Below are 23454 nucleotides of genomic sequence, written 5' to 3' on the forward strand. Positions count from 1 at the left end.
TGCTTCTTTAAAACATTTTAATTTGTACATTATAATGAAGAGATATATTGTCATCAGATCTCTTGCTGAAAAGGTGATCTCTTTGCCATAATTAATGCCTGAAAAAATAAAAGAAATACAAAAATGTTACTGATGGAATGAATTTCCAAGATAAATAAATATTTTATATGGGCAAAAGGAAGACTCAGATATGTGCTATTGGAATGTGCATTACAAGTAGGACAGGAGTTTAATTCTTGAGAATTCCAGCAGAGGCCGCCATTACTTTGAATTTCTACTGAGCTGATGAAACTGAGCTGATGTGGCTCAAGAGGGTAAGCAAACTTTCTGGTAGGGTTGCCAGGTGTCCGGTTTTGAACCGGACAGTCCAGCTTTTGAGCTTTCTGTTCAGGAAACAAATTGAGAAAATATAAATGAGAAAATATAAATGTCTGGTATTTTCTAAATAAGATGTAATGTAGATTGTGATGTAATGTCAATGTGTCTGGTATTTTTGTTGAAACCATCTGGCAATCCTACTTTCTGGGTACATCTAGACTGCAAGTTTCTTTTGAAAGATTGCGTCCAGACTACAAAAGCGGATCAAAAAAGTAATCTGCTTTTTCGAAAGAGAGAATCCAGACTACTAGGAAGCTCTGTCGCAAAAAGGCAATCTGGAACCACTTCTAGTAGGGCATATGGGCAGCAGTTACTTCCGGGTGCTGCTGCCTGAGTCTAGCTGAGAGACACGCTTAAAGGGACCCCCCTGGACAGCTGTTTCTCTGCTACAGCTGCTTGCTTGCCTAACTCTTCAAGTTGCAGCATGTGCTCTGGTTGCCTAGCTTTCTTGGATGCCACAGCATTTTTTTTCTTTTTGGACTCGGAGCTGCCCATGGGCATGTGATGGCCCCACACTGCCATGCTGCAGCTTCTGGACTGTCTGGACAGCCCTGGCCCAGCTCAACTCAGAGCCCGGCCTTCAGACCTTCACCCTGGAAATAGGAGTACTGGCCTTGCCCCCGAACTTCATGTTGGAGAGGCGAATTTGGAGGCTGGACACCAGTTCTGACTGGTGGGACTGCCTGGGCCTGGAGTGGTGGGACGACCAGCAGTGGCTCGACGACCAGCAGTGGCTCAGCAACTTCTGCTTGCGAAATGTCACCTTCATGGAGCTGTGTGCCTGGCTCATCCCTGCCCTCCGACAGGTCACCCACTGGTGGCCCACCATCCTCCCTGGAGAAGAGAGTTGTTATTGTTGTGTAGAAGCTCACCACCCCCGACAGCTACTGCTCAGTGGAACACCAGTTCGGGCCTGGGCCATCTTGATGGAGGTAAGGCACTCTTGGGGGACAGTCCCGGGGGGGGGGGGGGGGAAGCAAGGGCTAAAAGAGGGGGACTGTTAGGAAAGGGCAGAGGGATTGGGGGGAGGTGGAGTGGGGACAAGGCCCAGCTCTGGGGGGTGGGGGAGTGGCATCCTGGCCTTACCCAGCCCTTCTGCTTGGGGAGTGCCTCCTGGGGTCTTTTGGGGGCATTAGAGAAGAGGGGGCTCTAGCACTGCCTTTCATTCTCTGTTTTGTGTGTTTCTATGTTTCCTTCTGCAGGTGGTGAGGGCCATCAACTCTGTGCCGCTGTGCAGGATCATCCGCCTCGGAGATGTGGATACCATCGTGGCCGGATTTGCTGCCCTTGGATTCCTGAACTGTGGAGGAGTGGTCGATGGGACACACATTCCAATCCATGCACCACCCAATCGAGCAGCCCAGTTTATTAACAGGAAAGTCTACTTCTCAATGGTGCAGGCCCTTGTCGACCACTGGGGACAATTTATAGACATCTGTGTCGGGTGGTCGGGCCACGCATATGATGCCCGCATATTTAAGAACTCTTGCCTGTACTGCAGGGTGCAGGTTGGAACATTCTTCCCACAGCAGGACTTTGCGCGTGGGGACCTGCAGATGCCGACTTGCATCGTGGGCAATGTGGCCTACCCACGGAAGCCATGGCTCATGAAGCCCTACACTGGTCACCTGGACCCAACCAAGGAACAATTTAATGTGCACCTGAACCAGACTCAGGCATCTAAAGGGACGGTTCAAGTGCCTGATGACTTGCCTCAACACGGGGGAGCGCAACATCCCTGAGGAGGTCTCTGCGTGTTGCATGCTCCACAACCTGGTGGAGAGCAAAGAGGAGGCCTTCCTCCCATGGTGGGGGACAGAGGCTGGTGGCGAGGGGAGGCTGTTTGAACAGCCCCGGACAGCTGCCATCTGCCAGGCCCATCAGTTGGGGTTGCGCATCCGGGAGGCCCTGAGGGAGAGGTTCTCTGAAGGAGCCCAGTAACTCTCCCCAGGTCCTCTCCAGTGGGGGCTTTTGCCTTGCCCCAGCAATACTGTTCCCAACACAATCCTAACCCTTCCCCCATTCCCTGGAAAATTAATAAAGACACTGTTTTGGATTTGAAAATTAACTTTGTTGTAACTTATAAAAAATGTTATTAACCAGGGTGGAGGGGGGCTCAGAACCTGGCAGGAGGAAGGGAACTAGGAGGGGAACTCAGGACTGAGTGTGTTGCCTAGAGTGCCTGCAACTGCTGCCTTGGATCCGGGGACCTCAACGGGCTCAGGGTTGGGTGGAGCCTGGGAGAACAGGGGGCTGGGCAGGAGGGGTGGGGGGGCTGCAGCTAACTCAGAGATGGCAGGGGCGATGGGGGGGAAGAGGGAGCAGGGGGCAGGAGCAGGGGGAGCAGCAACGGGACAGGACCCAGGTAGGCCATGCCCTCCTGAATCGTGGCACAAATATTGTCTCCCTGCCGTACCAGCTTGCCCAACATGCGCTTGCACCACTCGGCCTCCTCATGGTACTTCTGGGCAAGGGTTTGTTGAAGATCTTACATGATCGAGATATTCTGGCGCATCAGGTCCTGGTGTGCCTGCCAGTGCCTGCAGCTCCCTTGGCTTCGGCTGGGGTGGCTCGCCCCTCATCAACAGCTGGCCCAGTGGTGGAGGACAAAAGGGAGAGGCGGTCAGTCATTCCTGAACATACTCTGTGTTCCTGAACACTCCTCTATGAGCAGTGAGCAACTGTCCTTGGTAGAGGTGACGCTGATGTCCTGAGAGCCAGGCCAAGTGTTACCCGCCCAGCAGCCCCGGCCTCAGGGACCCTGAGGTGCCCAGAGGATCATCCTGCATGTTTCCCCCCGCTCTATGGACAAGCAGGCTAGGGAACTGTCTGGCTAGAGGGAGTTCCTAGGTGGCCATCCTTGCTCCCCCCCACACACACACCTGCACCTGGCAGCACTGTTTGCAGGAGCAGGTCGTGCCTCATGCCGTGTGCTATGTGCAACACTCATCAGTCTGTGTGGGGTCATGCATACACCCTTGTGCCCAGCGTGCCCCATCCCATGAACCTGCCTCCCCTGCCCTGTGTGTGCGCCAACCTCACAGCACTCCCCTGATGTTCCCTCCCTGCCATCAGATGAAGCCCGGGAGGTGTCCTGGGCTGGGGGACTGGCTCCAGGCTGTGGGTGATGACTCCACTTGTGTCCGCCCCCTCTTGGATCACCGGCTGGGTGACCACAGGTGTCTCTAACCCCGACTCCACATGGAGATTGTGGTTCACCACCACCATCCAGGATCTGCTGGAGCTCCTTGTAGTATGGGCAAGATAATTGTGCTGCCCCGGAGCAGAAGCTGGCCTCACAGGCCTGAGCATAGCTCTGCCACAGCTCCTTTACCTTTGTCTGGATTTGGTCAAGGGTGCGAGGGTGGTGGCCTCTGTGGCCAGAGCTTTGGCCATCCATCCATATGTGTCTGTGTTTTGGCGCCATGACTGAAGGTCCTGGAGAGACTCCTCCTCAGTCCAGAGCTCCAGGAGGGCCTGGATCTCAGCCCCTGACCAGGAAGGTGCACTGCATTTCTTGCCCCGGGGGGGTCCTGGGACCCCTGAGACAGCTCCCTGGGACCTCCGGAGCCTAGTGGTTGTGCCATATCTGATGGCTGGTGTGGCAGGGAGAGCTGCGCAATCAGTGTGCTTCCCTGAAGCTGGCTTCCTGCCACAGTGGCTTACCCAGATGCCTGTGCCTTTAAGTCCTGGCTGGAGACAGGAACTATAGAGCAGTGATTAGTGTAGACGGATTGTCCACAAGGGTTTTTCCTGGAGGCCTCTTTTTTCAAAAGAACTGCCTCCCACGTCCACACACGCTTTTTTTTGAAAGAGCTCTTTCAAAAAAGGTGTTGTTCTTTGTAAAATGGGGTTTAACAATATCAACAAAATTGCCACATTCTTACGATTTAATTTCAAAAGAACGCAATTTCAGTCTAGACGCAGATGAAGTTTTTTTAAAAAACTATGTAGTCTAGACATACCCTCTGCTTTTCTGACTTCATAATTAACAGAAAAATATAATGGACTTTTAGGGTATTTCTATACTACATCCCTCTGTCGCCAGAGTGATGTAAATGAGACATACCGAAATTGCTAATTAAGTGGGGATTTAAATCTCCCGGGCTTCATTAGCATAAAAATGGCTGCTGTTTTACGAGGCATAAGGGATCTGTCACCAAAGGCTTTAGTGAGCAACAGAACCATGGCTAGACTGCCACTTTTCGTCGCCAAAGCTCCATGGCGACAAAAAGTGGCAGCCGTTTTTATGCTAATGACGCGTGGGAGATTTAAATCCCCACTTCATTAGCAATTTTGGTATGTCTAATTTACATCCCTCTGGCGAAAGAAGGATGTAGTCTAGACATACCCTTAGAGATCAGAAAATTGGTGGAAAGAAAAGAACCCACAGCTGCTTATGACTTTGCTGTCCTGAAGTGTTTCATTATACATAGCTGTCTGTAGGAAGGAAAAGAAAACAAACAAAATCAAACTGAAAATTATGTCAAATGGTTTTTTGAAGGTAAGGGCTATGTGGTCGTCTCCAAAGAACAGATCTTTGACTCTTACTCACGCACTCTGAATGCCTTAGGCCATGTATAATGAAAGCAGCAGGATAGACTAAACTATCTTATACACAGATTCTGTACTGGTTTAATTAAACTGGTATTGTTAAAGCAGTACAACCCCAAAATGTGCTTATACTAATATATAGGTTGAATCTCTCTAACCTGGCATCCTCTGGACCTGACTGATGCTAAACCAGAGAATTTGCTGAACCACAAGAGGTCAATATTGTCTACAAGCATTGCCAACACTTCCGTTGCTTACTGGGCTCTTAGATGACTTTTAGGGGTAAATTAGAACTAAATAACAGCACAGAATAGTGAAAGCCAGGGCTAGTGGCTGTAAACAAACTTTATGAGGCTGTGGCAAACTTGGCCTCACTGATGATAAGTAGACATTTGGCTAACTAAAATCATGTCAGAATATGGATGTTACCGGACCAGACTGTGCTGGACTAAAAAGGTTCAAATCTGTAGCTAATTCCCACAACACAGCGTTTCCCAAAATATGGGTCATGGCCCGGTATCGGGCCGCAGTAAGAAACTGCTGGGCCTTAGCGTGGTTGCCAGGGTGTTCTGCACTCATGGAGTGCCCGTGTGGTACCGAGTCCCCCAAGCCCTTGGCCGGCCTGGGCGGAGTCTGCAACCAGATGATCCAGCTCCCGGCAGAGTCCTAGCTAGCGGAGGGTGGCAGGGGAAGGAGGAGGGGAGAGCCAGCTACCGGAAGCAGCACTGGACAGGGGAATTGGGGTGGGGCAGGCCGGGGAGATTGGGGGGCCGGTGGAAGCAGGGCTGCCGGGGAGCACAAGGTCAGGGGTATGGAGCTGGCTGGGGAAGATGTGGGAGGGAGGGAGAAGCGGCTGCTGGAAGGAGGGCTGGACTTGGGCAGTGGGGCTGGCCAAGGGAGATTGGGAGGAAAAGCGGGGGGAGAACTTGCTGTCCGGGAGGGGGTTGGGGGAAGTGGGGATGGCCAGAGGCGCAGCGGGTGGAGGGGAGAGGAGTGAATTGGCCCACGGGGAGCAGGACTGACGTGGCCATATGCAGATCTCGGGGCGCTGTCCCCCTTCCCCCCTCGGCAAAGCACGAATTAGTCCAGCCCAGGGATTCCATTGTTCCCCCCTCCCCCCCCACACACACACCCTCGAGTAGTTGCGAACTGTCTGGCTTGTAGACACACTCATGCAGCCTGAGCACATTTACCAGCCAGGCAGTTCAAAACTACAAAATGATACATCTAGTAATAATAAAAACTTACCTAATGAGAAAGTACCAGACATGTTAAACGTCTGGTATTTTCTCAGTTTGTTTTTTGTGTGTTTCTATTTTTGGGCTGCAAAAAACAGTACTGAAAAAAAAAAGGGTTCCAACTAAAGTAAAAAGTTTGGGAAATCCTGGTCTAACCAGCTTTCTGTCTGTCTCACAGTCCATTTATCCAATCCATATTCCTTAACTTGCTGGCAAGAATATTGTGGGTGACCATATCAAAAGCTTTGCTAAAGCTGGCACTGGCGGTTTTGGGAGGACCAGAAACAACTTATTTGAATATTCATCATCTGATTAATGAATATGCAAATATGAAAATGAACATTACCAGTCCCCCAAAAGTTTGTGAATGGATTTACTGGTCCCGGTGTCAAAAAGTTTGGGAACCCCTGCCATAACAGAAGGAAAATAAGTATATGTGTATAAGTGCATTTATATTGTTATCATTGCATCCATAGTAGAGGTTGAACCAGGATAGCTATATTAAATAAACACAAAAAGGCCCTACCTGAGATATTTATGCTGGTACAAAAACTGTGTGTAGACCAGACCTTAGTCTCCAGGGGACTGGAGAGAGTGTTTGTATAGGAGATGAATATTCCTAAACTGAATCAGGAGCAAGACAAACATTTCTCTGGAAAAGAGGGAATTATATGCAGAGGTTGCTGATTACTAATTGAGGTGGTTATAGAAGAGACCAGTGAGAGAAACGGACATTGCAGTTATTCTACATTCTGAATCTCCACTATGCTGGGGTTTTGCTGCTAGAAGCAGGGAGACCTCACCTTCAAGAAGTGTAACCCATCATAAACATTATAGGGGAGTCCCTCTTTTACTCCATTTGACTCACATTAAGACAAGTGCCTGTCCTTCTCCTGAGCCTGTCTTAGGTACTGCGGTGCACTGGTATAAAAATGCTGATACTGTCTTAGTCACACAGAGAATGTATACACCTCGCAGATGCAGAACTAAGTTCTGAGGTGCTTTATTGAGGATGCTGTTCAATGCTGTTTTGAAGCAACTTCTAAGTAAATCCTCAGCAGAAAGCAGCAGAATGTATTATATAATATAGCAGTTGAAAAAGAGAGCAAGGTCATATCTTCAAATCCCTTTGAGGATAGCTGGATGCCCCTCATACAAAGCGGTCCTCTTTTTGCCACACCATCTTCTTCCTTGCCTCAGACTATTTTATTGGGTTTCCAATGGATGGGCAAACATGTGTTGGGATTAATGCTCTTCCATACAAGGTTATGACAAAAGTGCAACCTCTGTCAGTCATGAATCCCAAAAGAAATGTGGTCCCTCTCATTGTCCCACAAATTTCCTCTTACAGGAAGAGGGAATTTCACAATATATGTTTCACAACCTTGACCCAGATAAATACTATAATGACTCTTACATACCTGTGCCTTGTTTTTAAGTCTGGATGTCAATTTTATTTCCCAGTGTACCTTCATATACACCATTAGAATCATATGATTGGTAAATTCAACCCCAATTGACCGAGACTGCAGCATTACAGACTCTTCAAAAGGTTCCTGAGATAAGCAGAGATCCTTCTGAAAGCCTTCTTCCCTGAAGAATTCAAGAAGATTGCTGAATCAAGTCAATCCTTTTTCCTTTATATATGTACCAAAATAATCTGCACATTTACGCACAGACAGTGTAAATAAGAACACAGTCAGCCCCTTCATGTTCCATTTCTGGATATATCAAACTTTCAATGTAGTGCTGCAAAAATCACTTGTGACCGCTATGTGTTTCAGTTTCACAATCTGCAAAATGAAAATCATAATTAGGGGAGTGCTTTGAGGATTAATTGATGTCTGCAAAGTACTTTTAGGTGGTCAGATAAAAGGGATAGAGAAGGGCAGAGTGGTGCTATAGATTAGGGAAGAAAACCTGGCAACCTGCTCATCAACTGTGTGAAACTTTCCTGCAGGATGAGGAATGTAGTCAGACCAGCTAACAGAATGTGTCAGTGAGTCTGAATGGAAAGTGTCTTCAACTTCTTGAGAAAAATATGTGTTGTGTGTATCTTTGTGTGTACATACCTGTAAGAGAGTGACAAGAGGGTGCACGCATCCATAAAGTTGCACCCAGAAGAGGTGTTATGGTCTTTTTGAGAAACTCTTCTCATAATTTTTAAATTAATATATATCAGTGTAATAATACCAAGTAAATCCCACCTAACAAAGTCCCCTGTAAACCCTAGTACAATTATGTTTTTTGAGATTGACAACAAAAAGATCACCTGCTCTTGTTCACCCAAATGTCTGAGCAGTTGGGATGTCATTGACAGATGGATAAACAGAGCCCAGTGTAGCTTTTGTTTAAAAAAAACAACAAAACAAAGAATAATCAGGCTGAAAGCTGCTGTATTTAGCAGTTAGGTAAGGAGGATAACAACACTGGAAATAAGGGCAAAATTCTGTTTTCAATGACAACAAAATAACTGGAGTAAATCAATTAAAGTTAGAGACCAGAATTCAACTCTGAATGACCAGTGGACAGCATCTTCAGAACATGGGGACTATCTCCTAAGAAGTATCAACATCATGAATATCATAATTCTTATAAATGCAGCCCAAGGTTCTATTTTTCAATGATTGATGCTGGTGAGCATACGCCATGACCTAGAGAGGGTTTTAATTTTGAGGGGAACAGGTTATTTGGCTATATGTCTATCAGCTTTCATCTGCTGTCTTGGTAATCATATTAGCACAAAATGTACAGGAATTTTGCTGAGTGCAGGCTTTGAGATTTGTCTCATTGTATGCACTAAGAGAATACACTTAATGTGAGAGACAGGGATATTGTCATTAAGAATGGTAGGTGTTAAGTATTTCTGGTTGATGTATTAGTATCAAAATTTTCTGCAGAGTTCTAGTTGCAGAACCTTAATAACTGGAGCAGAATAAATTATTCAGTTAGTAAGATGGAAAAATTAGCTTCTTGTTTCTCCTTGCAGAATATCCATAACTCACTGTTTGTACTTATTTAAGAGAATTTCTTCAATTCATACATATAAGAAATATAAGCACTGTTGCTTCTTTATGATAGGGATGTCAGTGGTTAACTGGTAAACATCACCCTTACTGGGCGATGCATTCTGGTTACTGGTTACCTGGCAGCTCAGAAGGGCTGCTCCAGCCCTTCTGGGCCTGCTGCACCATGGAGACGGGGAGGAAAGCCCTCCAGCCAAGCGAGACTGGAGCAACTCCTCACCCGCCTGCGGTGCAGTGTTGTGAGCCCAGGCTGGCCAGCCCCACACCTGGGGTGGGCCCAGCTTGCCCAAGCAACTTGAGGCACAACAGGCCTGGCTGGGCTGCAGCAGGTCCCTGCCCACAGCACCATAACATTTAACCAGTTAACTGATTAAACAGGATTTTACATACCTACTTTATTAGGGGTCAATAAGTCAAACACCATTGCCTCGACTCCCTAGTTGGATAAATATGCATTCACTTGTTTTGAAAACTAGCAAGTAGAAATGTCATAGTACCCTAGATCTTGGGCTGGGTTAATGCAATTGCAGTATAGTTGCATGGGGGAGTCCTATGGGGCCCAAACACATCCCTATTGGTAGAGGATGGTGGGAGGAGTTCTTAAGGGTGGGTGGGTCACATGACACCCTTTACTTCCATTCATGTGTCTATTTTGACCTTGGAAGTACCAGGTGTGAGGCTAATGTGTCCCCATTTTTTATTCAGAAAATATGGTCACCATAACCATATGCCCCATCGAAGAATCTCAAAGTGCTTTGCAAATGGTAACACCATAGCAGTCCAATCAAGTAGCAGAGTATCATCACCCCCGTTTTATAGAATCTGGGACACAAATGGCTTTATCCAAGATCATGCAATGCATCAATGTCAGAGCAGGGAATGGAACCTTAATTTCTTGTCACTCGTGTGTCTTAGCCACAACACCATTCTTTCCCTGTATCTCTACTGAAGTTGCAAGAGGTTCCATCTCTCCTGAGAGAGTTTGCTGGTCTTTTATAACTGGATGTTGGCAAAATTAAACTTTTGACTTGGAAATGGAACAAATTTGATCTGGAGTCAGTGAGAAGCAAGTAACACTGAAACACACAATGACATTTTCAGAGCATCACTTCTCATGATGTAAATGGACTTTCAGGCTACGTCTAGACTGCAAGCCTCTTTCAAAAGAGGCTTTTTCAAACGATACTTTCAAAAAAGCCTCTTTTGAAAAAGAGTGTCTAGACTACAACCAGTACTTTCAAAAAAGCAAGCTGCTTTTTCGAAAGAGAGCACCCAGGCAGTCTGGATGCTCTCTTTCAAAAAAATCACAGTTTGCATTACATAGCGTCTTTTTTTGAAAGAGCACTTTCGAAAAAAGGCATTCTTCATCATAAAACGAGGTTTTCCGCAGTCAAAAAAACTGTCGCATTCATTCAATTTACTTTCAAAAGAATGCAGCAGCAGTCTAGATGCAGGGGAAGTTTTTTTTAAAAAGGCCACTTTTTTAAAAAAAAACCCTGTAGTCTAGACACACCCTCAATGACTATACCTCTTATTCCTCTGCTGTCTCTCAAGAAATGTTACAGAATTAACTTTGATTAGATTATCTTGTAAATATATATACCCATTTACTAGATATCTAGCTGCAGCACATATTGATTACCAACTTCATCGGTTTTCCTCATGATTTTTCCTTTTTATGTTGTTGGCTGAAGAGTCCAGACACCAGACACTTACCAGAAATGTGTCAATTAATCTACATAGTATTTAGAAGAATAATTTTCTGGGTGTAACAAGCCTATGGTGAGACTGATTCCATGGTAAAATTTTCCCTAATGAGCTTTGCAGCTAGCACCTATGCTTCTTTTCAAATCTTCCCAGGTTTTTGCTATTATTATAATTATTTTTATGACCCTGCCACAAGTGTGGTAGTCAATTTTAGTAGTTATAGACCACAGCAAAAATGGCCAAAATTGAAAGTGGGTACTTCAATTCCACTTAATGTCCATGGACAGTAGGATGTTTCTTCACCTGCTGTCCTAAGGTGTTGGGATATGGAGTGTTTGTGAATGTTATCAGCCCCTATCTCCTACCATAGAGATAGCAGTATTTCACTGCACAGTGGAGAAATCCCAATGAATACATTTTCTATGTATTTAAAGTGCTTTGAGACGGGATGGGGCCATACACCCCTCCCCATCCTTGGACAGCACTGAACAGAGACCTGGCAGTTGCCATTTTCCTCCAAGCTATGTCTGAGACAGTAGGGACCCACATGGGAGGTAACAGACAGGCTTGCTCAATGCGGAAGCCTCTGCCGAAGTCCCAGTGCTGCAGCCTAGCACTTTCCTGAGCCTGTACGCAGCAGGACAACAATGTGAGGGGACTGCTGCCTGGATTCTAGGACTTGCCACAGGGAATAGGGGCATTTGGGGTCAGCAAGGCTGCATCATACCTCCTCCTACACTTTCCAGACTGTACATTGCAGTGGTACTGTACATTGGAATATCTCTGACCTTCTTTTCCCTGGCTGCAACCCTGCCTGTAGCTGGCTCTGCCCTCTGAGAGCTGTGTACCAAGCTAAGCCATGCCCTCATAACCCCTTCTGTTATCCCATACTCTCCACCGTGGGACAGATGCACTTCCGGAGACCTCTCTCTGGGCCTCCTCCTTAGGAAAATGGTTTGCATCCTGCTTTGGGATCTCTCGTGCTTCTAGGATCTTCATTTTTGTACTTTAATTATTTCTTACATAGCTATCAAAATATAATCGTCTCTTGATGATGGCTAACTTTTCTTCATAATATGTGACACTATAATTACTTGGATTCATCTTTGCACAATGCAATTTAGGAGAATGGAACATTTGTTTAGCTAGAGGACTCTCTATTACAGTCAGAAATAACTACTATTTTGAAAGATGCTGTTCTTCTAAGATGCTGTTCTATTCACCAACCAAGTCTCTTGGTTCAGTTTCCTGATTGGAAATATCTTTTTAGCTAACAAAAAGTGTCATTGTGTGTGGCCAAACAGGAAACAGACACTCTTTGTTCTGTAAATAATCTGTCTGAAATTCAAATTACTCAAACCATACATCCTGTGGCTAATGTTATGGTCACTCAGAGGCCATCTACTAGTATTCTGCAGCTGTAAGTCCACAAACTGAAGTCAAGGGGATACTCTAGATTTACAGTAGAAATTGGCCCATCATTATCCTGAAATCATGTGCAAGACCTGAACACAAACAAGAAATATCATTCTATGATCTATACTCAAAGGCCCTGACATAGATATTGCTGAGGGTGCCAGAGTTAGTGTGGAATATAGCGGTGTAAACTGGATATAGTGGTGCCTGCAATTCCTGCTCCACAAGAGAACATGAAGCCAGCTGGTATAGTCTCAAACTGGACAGGGGACACTGATTTTTAGGGCCTCAGAGTGGGGGAATGTCTCATTGCCAAGAGGAGCAGGAAATCACTGAATGGGTAATCTTTCCTTCTGTACCAGCTGTCAGAGAAGCAGACAGAGCTGCCTATGATTTGACAAGTTCATAAAAAGAGCAGGAACCAAACTAGCCTTTTGTTTGCTTACATTTAAGGCCAGTTCTAGCAGCTGGTTTCAGAAAGAAATTTTAGCCAAAACTGCAAAGCATTCAGTGGTTCAGGGACTCCAGTCTAATACACTCACCATCCTCATTTTTTTAAAGGTTAACACAATTCGTTTTGTATGATTGAGAAAAGAGAAGGCAAGGGGTCACATTCTTTCCGCATGTACATACTATATATCCTGTTATATAACCCCTTGAATCATTTTGCCAATTATTCAGAATGCACGCACCAAGTATTTAGATAAATTTCCAATTATGAAAGCTATGTATGCATTTCCCCATTCACCTTTAGAGCAATAAGAAAATGAGCACAAAGCAGGTGGAACTGGCATATAAGAACTATATATATTTGCCTCTTAAGAAAAATAACTAAATTTGAAGAGGCTTATAGACTGGTCAGCCTTTGGTTATCCATCTACAGTTAACTTTTGGAAATACTAAATATCCCTTCAATATTAGCAGAAGCAATCCTGCCGATGGGAATGGGGGGAAGACACAATTGCCCCATAGCCTGGTGTTTCAAAAGGGCTCATAGACTCATAGGCTGTCTCTACACTGGCCTCCCTTTCGGAAAAGGGATGCTAATGTAGCACTTTGGAATAGGCAAATTCGCGGGGGATTCAAATATCCCCCGCGGTATTTGCATTAACATGGCTGCCGCTTTTTTCCGGCTTGGAGATAAGCTGGAGAAAAGCGCCAGTCTAGACGTGATTCTCTGGAAAATAAAGCCTTTTCCAGAGGATCTCTTATTCCTACTTGCCTATTCCAAAGTGCTACATTAGCATCCCTTTTCCAAAAGGGAGGCCAGTGTAGACACAGCCATAGACTTTAAGGTCAGAAGGGACCATTATGATCATCTAGTCTGACCCCCTGCACAGTGCAGGCCACAGAATCTTACCCACCCTCTCCTAGAATAATCCTCTCACCTATATCTCAGATATTGAAGCCTTCAAATACTTTGAAGACCCCAAGATGCAGAGAATCCTTCAGCTGTGATCTGTACCCCATGCTACAGAGGAAGGCGAAAAACCTCCAGGGCCTCTGCCAATCTACCCTGGAGGAAAATTCCTTCCCGACCCCAAATATGGCGATCAGCTAAACCCTGAGCATGTGGGCAAGACTCACCAGCCAGACACCCAGAAAGTTCTCTATAGTAACTCCTATCATCCCTCCATTGACCTATTTACCACTGATAATGAATCGTCAATTAGTTACCGAGATCATGTTATCTCATCAAACCATCCCCTTCATAATGGCCCTGCATTCTCGGCCATCGCCGCTGCTACTGTGGCAGCAGTGATTGCTAGAGCCCCAGACCCCTTTAAATTGCCACTGGAGTGCCATGTTGAGCACTCCATGTGGCTCTGAGGGCTAAAGGGAAGGGCCCAGCACCATGTTCTGGGAAGTGCTAATGGCTGTCCTTGGTGCTGCCCTTTCTGCTCTAGGCTCTGCCCCTTCTTGGGGTGTGGAGCTGTCCTCCTCCCAACACACACACCTTGTCCTCAGGACCATGGTGGCTGTTGACCCTGCTGAGCAGAAGTGGTGCTTATCATCTCACTGAAGCAGGACTTTCCCATTGACCCACTCACACCATAACTTCCACAAGCCCTGTGAATTAACTAATAATAATCAATATCTGATAATAACAGTAGCACTCCACACAGATTACATTCCTTGAATTTGGTTTAAACAAAGTTAATGCCAACTAATGCATATGGAAACGAGACAAAGGCAATGACTACTATTTTCTAAACCAGTGGTTTTCAAACTTTTTTCCTCACGACCCAGTTGAAGAAAATTGTTGATGCCTGCGAACCAACATAATTGTATCTTTTGACTAGAGTGAGGGCTATGGGATGGGGACAGGATGGGGTCAGGGGAAGGGAGTGCTCCATCTGGGTGTGCAGGATCTGGGGTGGGAAAGAATGAGGATTTTCGAGTATAATGTGGGTTCCAGTCTGGGGGGCAGGGCAGAGAGGTTCAGGGTGTAAGAGAAAGCTCTGGACTGGGGTGGAAGTGGGTTACAAGATGGATGCAGGCCCCATCTGGGGTGCATAATTTGGAGTGGGACAGAGATGAGGTGTTTGGAGTGAAGGAGAGCGCTCTGGGTTTGGAGAGGCTCAGGGCTGGGGCAGGGAGTTGGTGCTCAGGATTTTGGCCTGGGTTTTCCTCTGCCAGCTCAGTTAGCAGTGCAGCAGGGGGTGCTAAGGCAAGCTTCCTGCCTGCCACAGACTGCACTGTACCCTGGAAGTAGTCAGCAGCAGGTCTGGTTCATAGGCAGAGATGCATAAGTGGCTCTGCGTACAGCTTTCGCCCACTGGCACCAGTCCCCAGAGCTGAGGCACAGGGTGGAGGCAGTGCAGGGAGCCCCACCTAAGAACTGGACCAGCTGCTGGCTGCTTCTAGAGCACAGTGGGTTTTGTAGTGCCAGGATAGGAAGGAAGCCTGCTGTATCACCCCTGATGATCACCTGGTTACCCTACAGCCAAGCGACCCAGTGCTTAACATTCCGCAACCCAGTACTGGGTCGCAACCCTTAGTTTGAAATCACCGTTCTAAATAGGGATGTAATAGTGCAGTTGATTAAACAATAAGCAAAAGCTTATTGGTTCATGTTATAGACTACATGCATCTCCTCCCCCTGCCAGTAAATTTTTTAGCCAACAGCCCGGCTCAGACTTGGCTTGCACCAGAACCGGGACCTACCTCTGCTGCGGCTCTGCATTTAAAGTATATTAGGAGCAAGGTAGACAAGCAGCCTGGCTCAGTTCTGGCTCGTGCCGGGTTCAGGGCCTCAGACCTTTCCCCCAGACAGGGGCCGTTGCCACCCCATGCTGCTGCCTCTGTATCAGATGCAGCAGTGCAGGTTGACAGGCAGACGGTTCACGAGGGGAGCTGGTTTTTAAACGGTCTCCCTTTGTGGACCAGCTCCCACTTGGCATCCCACAGAGGCAGCAGCATGGAGTGACAGGGGGCTCCTTGGGAGTGGTGCTGGAGTGCACTGGCTGCCAGTCCCACCCTCAGGGACTACAGAATAGTCGAATAACTGATAAAAATTCATGAGGTTAATTGACTATTCAATTAACTGATATTTACCATTCCTAGTTCTAAATGCTGAAGGTGACACTGTGCTAACTGCATCTTTACTTTAAGGAAAGTTAAGTGTGCACACTACTGCATAAGATCAAGTCCTAAGATGTAAAAACAGCAGTATTATAGGCCAAACTGATGCCCCTGAAATCATTATACAAACTCGCATATACTTCATCAATATTCATTAATAAGTAGGGGCTACATTTGAAGAGTAAGAATCACTTAAAAATTACAAAACAGACACCAACTTTATTAATTAGAGTAAGCGAAGGAAGAATCGAGTGCAAGCTATTCATTTGATATGCCTCAGTTTTTATAATGAAGTGTATGAGTGCTTGCAGAAAATATTATGGTATCCTCCTCCACTGAGAAAAGTCAGATGTGTTCCTCTGCTGAGAGAAGCCAGATGTCATTTATCTAACAACACATACCTTTCTCTATACACAGAGGATCAATCAGTTTACTTCTAATGAAAACACTTTAAAGACCTATCAGCCCAAATGCTCCAGCATTATTAATAAGTAATGTAATATTATATTAACAATAAAAAGCATAATAGAAGTTAGAGATGGAAAATGTATTGTACTCAACTATGGCCAAAACAAGATGATTTTCTGTTAATCTTTCTAGTGTTTTATCTACTCTACTTTTAAGTGTCTCAAGCAACAGGGCTTAAATTATTTCTCTTCCCCAGAAGTGACTGCATTTCACAGAAACTGTAAGTATTGTACGTAGAGCTATTTTGTTGCAAATCGGCAATAATGAAACAAAAAGAACAAAGATGAAGCACTAGACAAAGAAGAAATCTGATCCACAGATGCATGACTTTGTAGACATTGTTGATATGATTAATTCATTCATATGGGCTCTTATCGGTAGTTTTTTTCCCCCTTTCCAGTAAAGGAAGATTCCCAAGCCACCTAATTGTAATTTCCTGGGACAACCTCCACTTCTCACTTGTGGGAATAATTTTTATTTAACTCTTGTTTACATTCTTGCAGTGTGGGATTGGATGGAAATTTGGGTTCCTTTGTGATGAAATATCAAAGTTGATACCCAAATGATTATTTTGTTGAACATTCCCACAAGATATGGATCAACAAGAGAGCTGTAGGTGCTCAATAGCAAGGAGCCGGCTGAGCCCCCATGCACAAGAAAGAGGCAGGGAAAGGAGCCTGTCACAAGCACACAAAGTTGCGGGGCGGGTGTGGGGGGGAGAGAGGGGTGGAGAGGAAAAGGGCAAGAGAGAGAGATTGGAAAGGAATCTAGGTTAGGTGCCCAGGCTGTTCCCTGCCTGTCTTTGCATGAGGCTGTGCTGGCAGGGGAGAGGTCTAATCCCAAAGCAGCCCTATGGCTTGAGCTGAAGGGCTTTTATGTTGCATGTTGTGGTGCCACCATGTGTGTGTTGCACCCTGATGCAGCTGCTGCCCCTTAAGCAGAAGCAGCTTCACAAGGACACCCAAAAATTTGGTGCTCCAAATTTCCAGGAGCCCAGTGCAATCGCATGTGTTTCAAATGCCTAAACATGGCCCTGGAGCACCTGGACATCCTGATGGTGGTGATGGACATGATCTCTCAACCCTCATTTTCTTAAATGTTTCACGCCTCACTCATGGAGGCCAAGGTGGCACATCTCTTTCAACCCCTTACAGACATTCTATACCACAACTAATTTTCATACACAGTCATCCTCACGTGTAAGATGGTTTGTAGTGAGCTGAAAACAAATGGAAGAGGGGGAACTGCTGGCTGGCAGAACCAAAGTTTGGAACTGCATTATGCTCGTATTGGCTAAGTAGCTGGCAACCATGCTCTCAAATGAGGATCTTAGCCTTCCTCAACATGCAGGCTAATCCCCTTCTTAAAGTCCCATGAAAGGAAACAATAATGATGAAGAAAGCATAGAAGTTAAGGATTATTGTAGAAATATGTTGGGATTGAAAAACAAATGGACATTATATGAAGGAAAGGGAAACTTTGTTTCTGGCTGGCTTTGAAGCAGGGACTTTTTGCATGTTAGATAAATGGAATAACCATTATACCACAGAAACCAGCTGCCTGTGCATTTTGGGCTCCTTTCTAAAGCTTTCTGTATAGCCAGGGCACCAGCTTCCTTATGGAAATAGGAGAATAGAAGGGCATCTGATAAGTAACAATATTTATGTGGCATCAATCATCAAAAATTTAACTTGTGATTGAAAAAGCCACCCCCAAAGAGCTGCCAAAAATAAACATTCAACAGACAGATATTATCCAGAATGTGAACCTGGGTCATTTCTTCAAAGAGTTTCTGATAGAGAATCTGATGGATGTGAACATCAGAGTGAATGGAGGAGGAGAAGGGTCAGTCTCAAAAAATGAAGTTTACAAGGTTCTTTTGAAAAAGGGTGTTTTCACGTGAAAAACCCCATCTAGACTTTTTTTTTAAACTCTTCCGAAAAAGAGATTGGAAGAAGATATGCAAATACGTGCCAAATGTGCATATCTTCTTTCAGAAGCCATGGGTAATCTAGACATGCCCATTCTGTCTTCTGAAGGCAGCTGATATAATGTCACTAACTCAGCGGTTCTCAAACGTTTTGGGCTCCGGAGCCCTCTACATGCGTAAAATGTATGCAGAGCCCCAGCGGTCCACTGATTGTATGTGTTATACCTATCGATGTTTCCAGTTTATCAACCTCGCGGAGCCTCTGGAGATGTCTTGTGGAGCCCTGGGGCATCGCGGAGCACAGTTTGAAAAACACTTCACTAACTCAAGTGATCCAGAGAAGCCCATTCCTATGAGCCCAAAGATTCCCATTTAACTCAACTGATTTGAATCAAAATCATATTAACCAGAAATGTATGTTGGCCTGGCCAGTGCATTTAGTGCTAATTATTCTCCACTTAGAAGGGTAGGATTTCAGAGATGCTGTATAGGCTACTGAGAACTGTTTACTCGAAACTCTCAATGAACACAACTAACTTTGGTGAGGGCTGTGTGGAAGTTAAATAAGATTTTGCTCAAAATAATCTGTGGCAGAGAACTTGGATCATGGTAATTTTAAGAAAACATGTTTCTTATACTGGTAGAATGCAAATAACTTGTAGTGATACAAATAGATAAATGCTGTCCCTCACAGATCAAGTATAAGAATCCAGATAGAAATAATCTGCAGAATAAAGGTCAAATTATTACAAGCTATTGTTCTTATCCCCTCCAAGACATTCTCCGCACTTCCTTCTTTTAGTTTAATTAATAACTGCCATGTTCATTGGTGCTCTCTACAAGAGAGATCAATTTGAATTAATAAGATGACCACATGGACATTGTGGGAATTAATCTAAATTTTTAAAAATACAGTCTCAGATACTGTTTCTGCCCTGAGTCCCCCTGACCATTTCTGGGAGCTTTTCAATCTCATTTTTGTTTCTATTAAAATGTTTCACTGCTCTGTTGGCTTGTGAAAAGTCCACAACCACAGCCAAGGAAACAGACCAACTGCAGGAGTTTACAAATCAAATGGAAGATTTAGTCATGCACAAAGTACTGCTAAATGCACAAAGTTAAAATACTAGGGACACACATTTTATGTTAAACCCTGGCTGGTCTAGCAATCAGCAGGTATTAATCACAACATGATCTGACTCATGAGGAAGAAGAGCATGCTGCTGTTTCCTCATCTGGGAGAGGGGGAGGGGAAGTGCTTCTTCCTCACAAGCCAGATCATGTAGTGGGACTCGGGGCTTTCTCTATCCCCGCCCCCCCAGCAGGAAGCCAGTGCTGGTGCTCTAACTGTGGGAAGGGGGGCGAGGTGGGAGGGCGAGGCTGCAGTGCCCTGAAAGCTGGCTGCAGTGCAGTGGCTCAGGGGGTCGGGGTATACCCCAGCAACAGCAGGTAGAGATGCTGCAAACAGCTGGCGGCAGCTCCGGCAGCCCCTGCGGCCCGGCAGCTCGCAGTCCGCGGACCGGCGGTTGGAAACAGTTGTTATATACTATGGATCCATTTCTGTGTTATACAAGAATCTCTGATAAATTCTTTAATGTAACAACCACATGACTAGAACTGCTCAAAGCTCAGGATTTCCATTCCAGGGGAATTCTGACTTTTTAAAAAAAGGTTTTGCTTAATTTTCAACAGCCCTTGAGTGAGGGGAGTCCTCCACCATGAAGCAAGGAAACTAGAAACTCTGAGAGTCTCATCTCAAACTGAGAGACTCAGTTTCAGTATCCCAACTCTGTGGCAGGGAACTTGAAAGCCTTGGGGTTCCTGGATGAAAAGCTGAGTGCATGATCAGGCTGTCAGGAAGCCATGAACCATAGAAGCTCTGAGATCCCTGGTACCAAGGCAGCCAATTTGGCAGGACTTCCCTGTAATTGTGGACCCTGAAAGCCTGAGTTCCCCAGAAGCCTGCTATGTGACCTGGAAGAAAACCAGGCAGGGTTTTGTCAAAATCCAGTCTGTGGTTTGGCAAAAGCTTGTTGAAACCAATATATGTCAATGAGACATTTCAGTTTCAACCAATTGGCACAGTCAGATTTAAAAAAACATTTTGTTGGTATATTCTCAGCAGCTTCCATTCATAACTCTATCCTACCCATGATGTAGGCAGTATTATCCTCATTTTAACAGCTGGGGAACCAAGGCACAGAAAGATTAACTGAACTGTTGAAGGTCACACAAGAAGCTTGTTACAGAGCTGGGAACTGAACCTAGATCTTCTGGGTGCCTTAACTAAAAGATTAATCTTCCTCTCTGCAGCAAGATTTCTCTCTCCCTAGCTCTCATATTTCTTCCTAAATCTCATCTATATTTGCTGTAACAGAGTGTAGTAGTAACTACTGGTGGTAGTTAATGTAGTAGTCTTGTCCCGACCCCTAGCACTCCACCCTGTTCCTCTCTGGGACCATAAGATGGGTAGAACAGGGCAAGCCCCAGAGCACCAATCCCGCTCCCCGCTGGGAGCACTAGGCTGGGCAAATCCCAGCAACTTGACCCTGCAAATCACTGGGTGGCCAGAGTGGGGCAAGCCCCTGATACCAAACAAGATCCCACGTCCCGGCCCTGCTTAGAGCTCTGAGAGTGGATGGAGCACGGCAAGCCCCTGCACCTCAATCCTGCTCCCCGCTAGGAGCACCAGATGAGCGGACCAGGACAAGCCTCTGATCCCCCTCCTCCAGAGGAGTGCTCCACGGACAGATCTGGGAAAGCCCCAATGCTGATTGGGGAGTGCAAGGCATACATATTTATGCTCTCCCCTCTGCTGCCAGTATATCTATCCCTCTCTTCCCCATGGCCAGCTGGAGAGGGGGGAAAGGTGGCTCCATCATTGCCCTCCCACCTGAAGTCAGGGCCCTCCCGTTTGACCCATGCTGCTGGCTACACCACTGCTTTGACTGGGTTTACATTAGCAAATTTAGTGCAGTTCCTCAATGCTAATTCAGGCAGGACTCAGACATGTTTAGCATCTCCTCCTGAAACCCTGCTCTGATCTTCCAGGACACAGAATTGGTCTAGATGCTTGTCTACACTAGAGTTTGTACTGATACTAACAATGAAACAGCTACTCTGGAGCTGACAAATGGGCACAATATTTGCAGATATGGACACAGGCTTTTAGGATTTGCTCTGTCACCAAATTAAGAACAGGAGCCATTTGAAAAACTTCCATGAACAATTTTTAAATGTTGCTATTTTTGACCAGCTTTAAGTATGGCTGAAATATGTCAACAAATTGAAATATCAGCAAAAATAATTTAAAAAATACATTCTGCATTTTTTCACCAAGTTTTATTAAAAGTCTTTTTAATTTTTTCCCCCTAGCATTTTGAGTACAGCTGGGTAAAAGTGGCATATGCCAATCAATCAACTTTTCCCCAATCTTAAAAAGCAGAAAGACTAACACACTTTGCCAGTGTTTGGTGGAATTTTTACACAAATAGTTTAAATATATCCGATAATGGTGTAAGAATTAAGGAGGCAGGATTAGAAACAACTTAAAAGTTAAATCAAGCCAGTACTAGGCATCTGGAGAATATCCTAGAACTGCAGTATCAGTCTTTTTGTTTCTCAGCCTCCACCCTCCCAACATGCCATAAAAAAAACTCCATGGCCCATCTGTGCCACAGCAAAGTTTTTGGCATATCCAGTAGATTAAAAGCTGTATTTAATTGATAGTTATACAAGTTAAACACACATCCATATACGATTTTTAAAAGGTAAATATTGTTGCAAAAATGAATATAATTTTTGTTTTACTTACACAGTGTGAAATGTATTGTTGGTGCTGATCAACAATTCTGCTGTCAAGACGTGAGGGGTATCTTTGACTAGCACATGCCCATGTCATGGTCCATTGATGTCTTGGCTGACAACCACACAGCCCCTCCACCAGTGCAGAGGGGCTTGGTTTCAGCTCCTTCAGTCCTGCAGGGCAGAGCTCAGGTTTAGGCTTCCTGCTCTGGGACCCAAGAAGTCTAACGCTGATCCTGCTGGGCAGACCCCCTAAAACTTGCTTGTGCCCTCTCTCAAAGGACTGTGGACCTATTAAGAACCTGGTTCAGACAGTCTCTGTAACAAACAGCTTAACTGTAAGGCTGCAACTTGCTGCAAAAATGCCAAATTCTTAGTTAGCATAAGTTTAACTCTTCACTCTAGAACAGTCCCATTTAATGGGCTGAGGCTAAGAAGACAAGCAGCATATGAAGGTAGGAGGAGAGGGATACAGCCCAAATATATATCATTTTTATTTACATTTGGCTTGACGCATAAACTGATCAAGGACATCCGACTGCTTCTCAGTCTGTCCATTATTGGCAACTACTGACTCCCCACAAAGCAGGACTTTACGTGGGGATGGAGTTAGATTTCACTCTCTTACCCAGGCTATCTGGGGCCCCGTTTTGAAGTATGCAGCAGCTTAACATGGTCTCAGGCCAGTCTTTTTTTGCTGCCATTCATCTTCATCATAAAAGGGCGCACGTTGGGAAGTGTTCAATGACATTCTCTATTAGTAAGGAGAAAAACTTCCCCAGGAAGGGGAGCCTGGACCGTGTGATACTTGTACCAGCACCAGGGCAACAAACCACCCTCCTGGATCTAACTACGGCGAGGGACATAATCCAACTGCCAGGAGAGAGGCCAGGCAGGAAGCGGCAGAGGGATCTCCCAGAGGTGGAGCAGTGACTGAGCCTCCTTTCCCTCGGAGAACGCAACTTCCTCGTCTATGACACCACACGCGGAGAGGAACCCCCCCGAGCTGAGTGTGGGGAAGCCCGGGCGAACCGCGCCCGCCAGGTGCTCCGGGCTGGGTCCGAGCGGCGCGCGCGTCGGAAAGTGGCACCCGCCGCACTGTGGGGGAGGGGCAGCGTGCCCAAGTTTCGGCGCGCACGGGGCCAGGCGGGTTGGCGCGCGCGGCATGGAAACGGACCCGTCACCTTCCCCCCCCCCCTTCCCCCGCCCGCCATACCTTGGCGGGGCGCGTGCCTGGGGCTGGGCAGAGGGGAGCGGGAGAGCGAAGGGCGCTGGGCGCGGCAGCGCGGTGCCAGGTGCCCCGGGGGGGGAGGGGCCGGGCCGTTGCTAGGCGGGAGCCGGAGCCGGA

At 46.0% G+C, this 23454-nt stretch overlaps 2 protein-coding genes and 1 long non-coding RNA gene across 6 annotated transcripts in view; 2 read left to right on the top strand and 1 right to left on the bottom strand.

Annotated features, from left to right (window-relative positions):
* On the bottom strand, positions 1-23453 carry LOC106732890 (uncharacterized). 3 transcript variants are annotated; one of them, XR_012906898.2, is made up of 5 exons: positions 23323-23453; positions 22117-22280; positions 7592-7963; positions 2795-2966; positions 1077-1212 (listed from the first exon to the last, which is right to left on the bottom strand). It is a non-coding gene; the product is annotated as an uncharacterized LOC106732890 (long non-coding RNA). The 3 variants fall into 3 exon arrangements; XR_016350559.1 differs by having other exon boundaries at positions 1079-1212; positions 2871-2966; XR_012906900.2 differs by lacking the exons at positions 1077-1212; positions 2795-2966 and adding an exon at positions 1-98.
* LOC142831228 (uncharacterized) lies at positions 831-2604 on the top strand. The gene is made up of 2 exons (XM_075940867.2): positions 831-1310; positions 1581-2604. The coding sequence occupies exons 1-2, from the start codon at positions 831-833 to the stop codon at positions 2118-2120; spliced, it is 1020 nt and encodes a 339-aa protein (XP_075796982.2). The 3' UTR covers positions 2121-2604.
* LOC102448049 (ligand of Numb protein X 2-like) overlaps positions 23014-23454 on the top strand; it is a 55024-nt gene continuing 54583 nt past the window's right edge. For both annotated transcript variants that reach the window (XM_075940861.2, XM_075940864.2), the window contains exon 1: positions 23014-23150. The gene's annotated coding sequence lies outside the window, so the exon portion shown is untranslated. The remainder of the gene's footprint in view (positions 23151-23454) is intronic.

The sequence above is a fragment of the Pelodiscus sinensis genome, chromosome 13, assembly GCF_052426305.1.
Source record: "Pelodiscus sinensis isolate ZL-2025 chromosome 13, ASM5242630v1, whole genome shotgun sequence".
NCBI classification, from domain to species: domain Eukaryota; kingdom Metazoa; phylum Chordata; order Testudines; family Trionychidae; genus Pelodiscus; species Pelodiscus sinensis.